General features: G+C 42.8%; 1 protein-coding gene across 1 annotated transcript; it reads right to left on the reverse strand.

The window, feature by feature from the left end:
- Window positions 1-1,059: 1,059 nt before the first annotated feature.
- LOC129272172 (G-protein coupled receptor GRL101-like) lies at window positions 1,060-2,043 on the reverse strand. The gene has a single exon (XM_054909401.2). It carries the CDS (start codon window positions 2,041-2,043, stop codon window positions 1,060-1,062), a length of 984 nt encoding a protein of 327 aa, XP_054765376.2.
- Between the last annotated feature and the right edge of the window lie 572 nt (window positions 2,044-2,615).

Consider the following 2,615-nt stretch of genomic DNA (forward strand, 5'->3'; position numbering starts at 1 on the left):
GATAAGAGCATTTCAATCAAGGAAAAGAGAAAGTATACTAAAAAAAAATACGAAGAATAATAAATTTTCAATGACAATCCAAGGTTTGAGGTTGGTTTATTGAATATAAGACAAATACATTGGAGCAGTACGAAGACTATTAAATCAAATTAAGTTAAAACATGATTTTTATTCATACATTGTAGGCCTATGCTATATTGTTCCCATGCAGTGGAATCCGTCCTTTAACCAAAATAGCGCGTTTTCGATCAGCGTCGTACGACGCTATCTACGACGTAGAACGATCTCTTGGTTCGTGCGTCCGTCGCGCTCAACTCTCGCTTGTAAGCAGTTTCGCAAATCGCTGAACGCGGCCGGATCGACCAATGCATATGGCTGGCATGTAATGTTGACACGCCAACATATGCATTGTATATGTTCCTACTATGTGCACACAACTGGCAGTGCCATGTGTCTTGCAGTCGCGTCGTCGACCGAGCCATGCAACGGCTTTTCAATCATATTTCAATAATCATACTCGTTTAAACTTCTACTGTAACATTTTGAAATTATACTTAGCTTGATTTTAGTATAATTGAAATGGTACTCACCGAAAAACTCGCATTCGAGTCCATGTTTTGAAGCTTTCAGCTATCAGTGTAGTCAGAGTAGAGTACAACATGTGCATGCACGCGATGGGCGAATGTGTTTACATCGGCTCAGCTTGCTCGCTCTACAAGCGATCTGATTGGCTGTTGACGGCTGTTGACAAATCCTACGTTCTAATGCGGACGCCCGCTAATTTGCGGAAGAACCGTCCGTGATTTGAGCTCAAGAACGCTCGGGCCTCTGTTTCCATGGAAGTTGGCGATTTTTGCACACGACCCTTACGTTCTACGTCGTACGACGCTGGGCGAAAACGCGCTAATATAAACTCTCACCGCATTCCCACGCCTGCCGCAAATCTTACCCTTATGCTAAACCTTGAATTTACTATCTCCTCAGGTTAAAAATCGCACAATATCATGTATGACCTCAGTTATTGATAATCATGAGCAATATCAAGGTCTGCATATGCCACTATGGCATCCGTTTAGCAACTGTGTTACCCATCGCTACGATGGATCGAGATAGTGGTGATTTAGTTTGCTTCTTGCAAGTACCGAGAGCAGCAAATGTGTACAAATATGGGTTCAAGGTAGAATTAATTGGTAAGATAAAAACCACTGCCCATGCATACAGAGATACCGGTAAATCGATCACTCCTGTCTGAGACAAGATCCCCATGGTGATGACTGGCATCCAACAACAAAAATCGGTACCGACGATCAGCGCCATTTTAATAGTCATCTTTCGTTCGCGCTGCTGGCGTTCCGACTTTACAGTTTGAGCCGACTTTCTGACCTGGAGGAATATGATGACGTAACAAAGAAAGATGAGTACGAACACCGCCAGGTTGACACCTAGGTACAATGCAATGGAATACGTCCAATATGGTCGGTGCTCCGTCTCTGTGCTTTCGATGAAAATGTAGAGAGATTCGGTTGCATCATATTGGATGTAGCCACTCTTTGTCGAATATCGCTTGAAAGGTAGGCCCACACAGACATCGGAGAAACCGTAGAAATCCTTGACACTGTTGCCGAGGAGAATAGGTGAAAAACTAAGAATCAATGCCAATAGCCAAGTCAGGACCAAACTGACCCGTCCGGATGTATTGCGAAACTTGATGGTGCCAAAGGGGAAAGTGATGCAAAGAAACCGATCAAGTGTGATGAGTGCGAGGAGAAAAACTGTAGCCTCGCTTGATAAGAGGGCCACAAAACCAATAAGTTTACAGAGGTTAGACTCTCGCCAAGTCAATGCTGTTAGATAGTATAGTTCACCGTAATACAGATCCATGGATGCAATAACTAGCATATAAATACCCATCAGATAATCTGCTATGGCTAAGTTTGAAATAAAAAGTCTCTGAACGTTGTTATTCCATAATTTCCAGTTCCGAAGTCGGAAGAAAATCACCATGCTGTTCCCAAATAATGATCCGAATCCAATGACCCACATGGCGTACCTGAGGGCGTCGTGCGGCATGAGACGGGAACAGGAGTCAAGCGGAGTTGGGTTGATGATGGAACACGACGTTATGTTTTTGAACAGGCAGCAAAGTCTGTAATCGTCAGTAGACCTGGGAGAGAGACCAATACTTATTCATGAAACTGATTATTTAGAAGCGCCTAAGATCATTAATATCACGTAATCGTATCCAACTTACTGTTCAATCAGGCTTACCCGCAAAGAAATTAGGTTCGATGACATTTGCTCCGGCGACAATTGCTCCGCTGTGAATTCCAAACACTAATGGAATTGCCAACGTCAACCCTGGATTTAACAATATACCCTATCCTAAACCTAATCCTAAACCTGAAATAAAACCCTATTGCAACCCTAACCCTAGTCTAGATACTTGTTATTTCTCTCCCCTTTCTTCATTCTCCCTAGTCTAGTTCTAGACGATTTTAAACGAATCTATTTGCACCACGATATAATACGTTCTAACACTCGGCTGGGCGTACGCACGGAATAGAACGTATTATATCGTGGTGCAAATAGATTCGTTTAAAATCGTCTAGAACTAG

The sequence above is a fragment of the Lytechinus pictus genome, chromosome 11, assembly GCF_037042905.1.
Source record: "Lytechinus pictus isolate F3 Inbred chromosome 11, Lp3.0, whole genome shotgun sequence".
In the NCBI taxonomy this organism is placed as follows: Eukaryota; Metazoa; Echinodermata; class Echinoidea; order Temnopleuroida; family Toxopneustidae; genus Lytechinus; species Lytechinus pictus.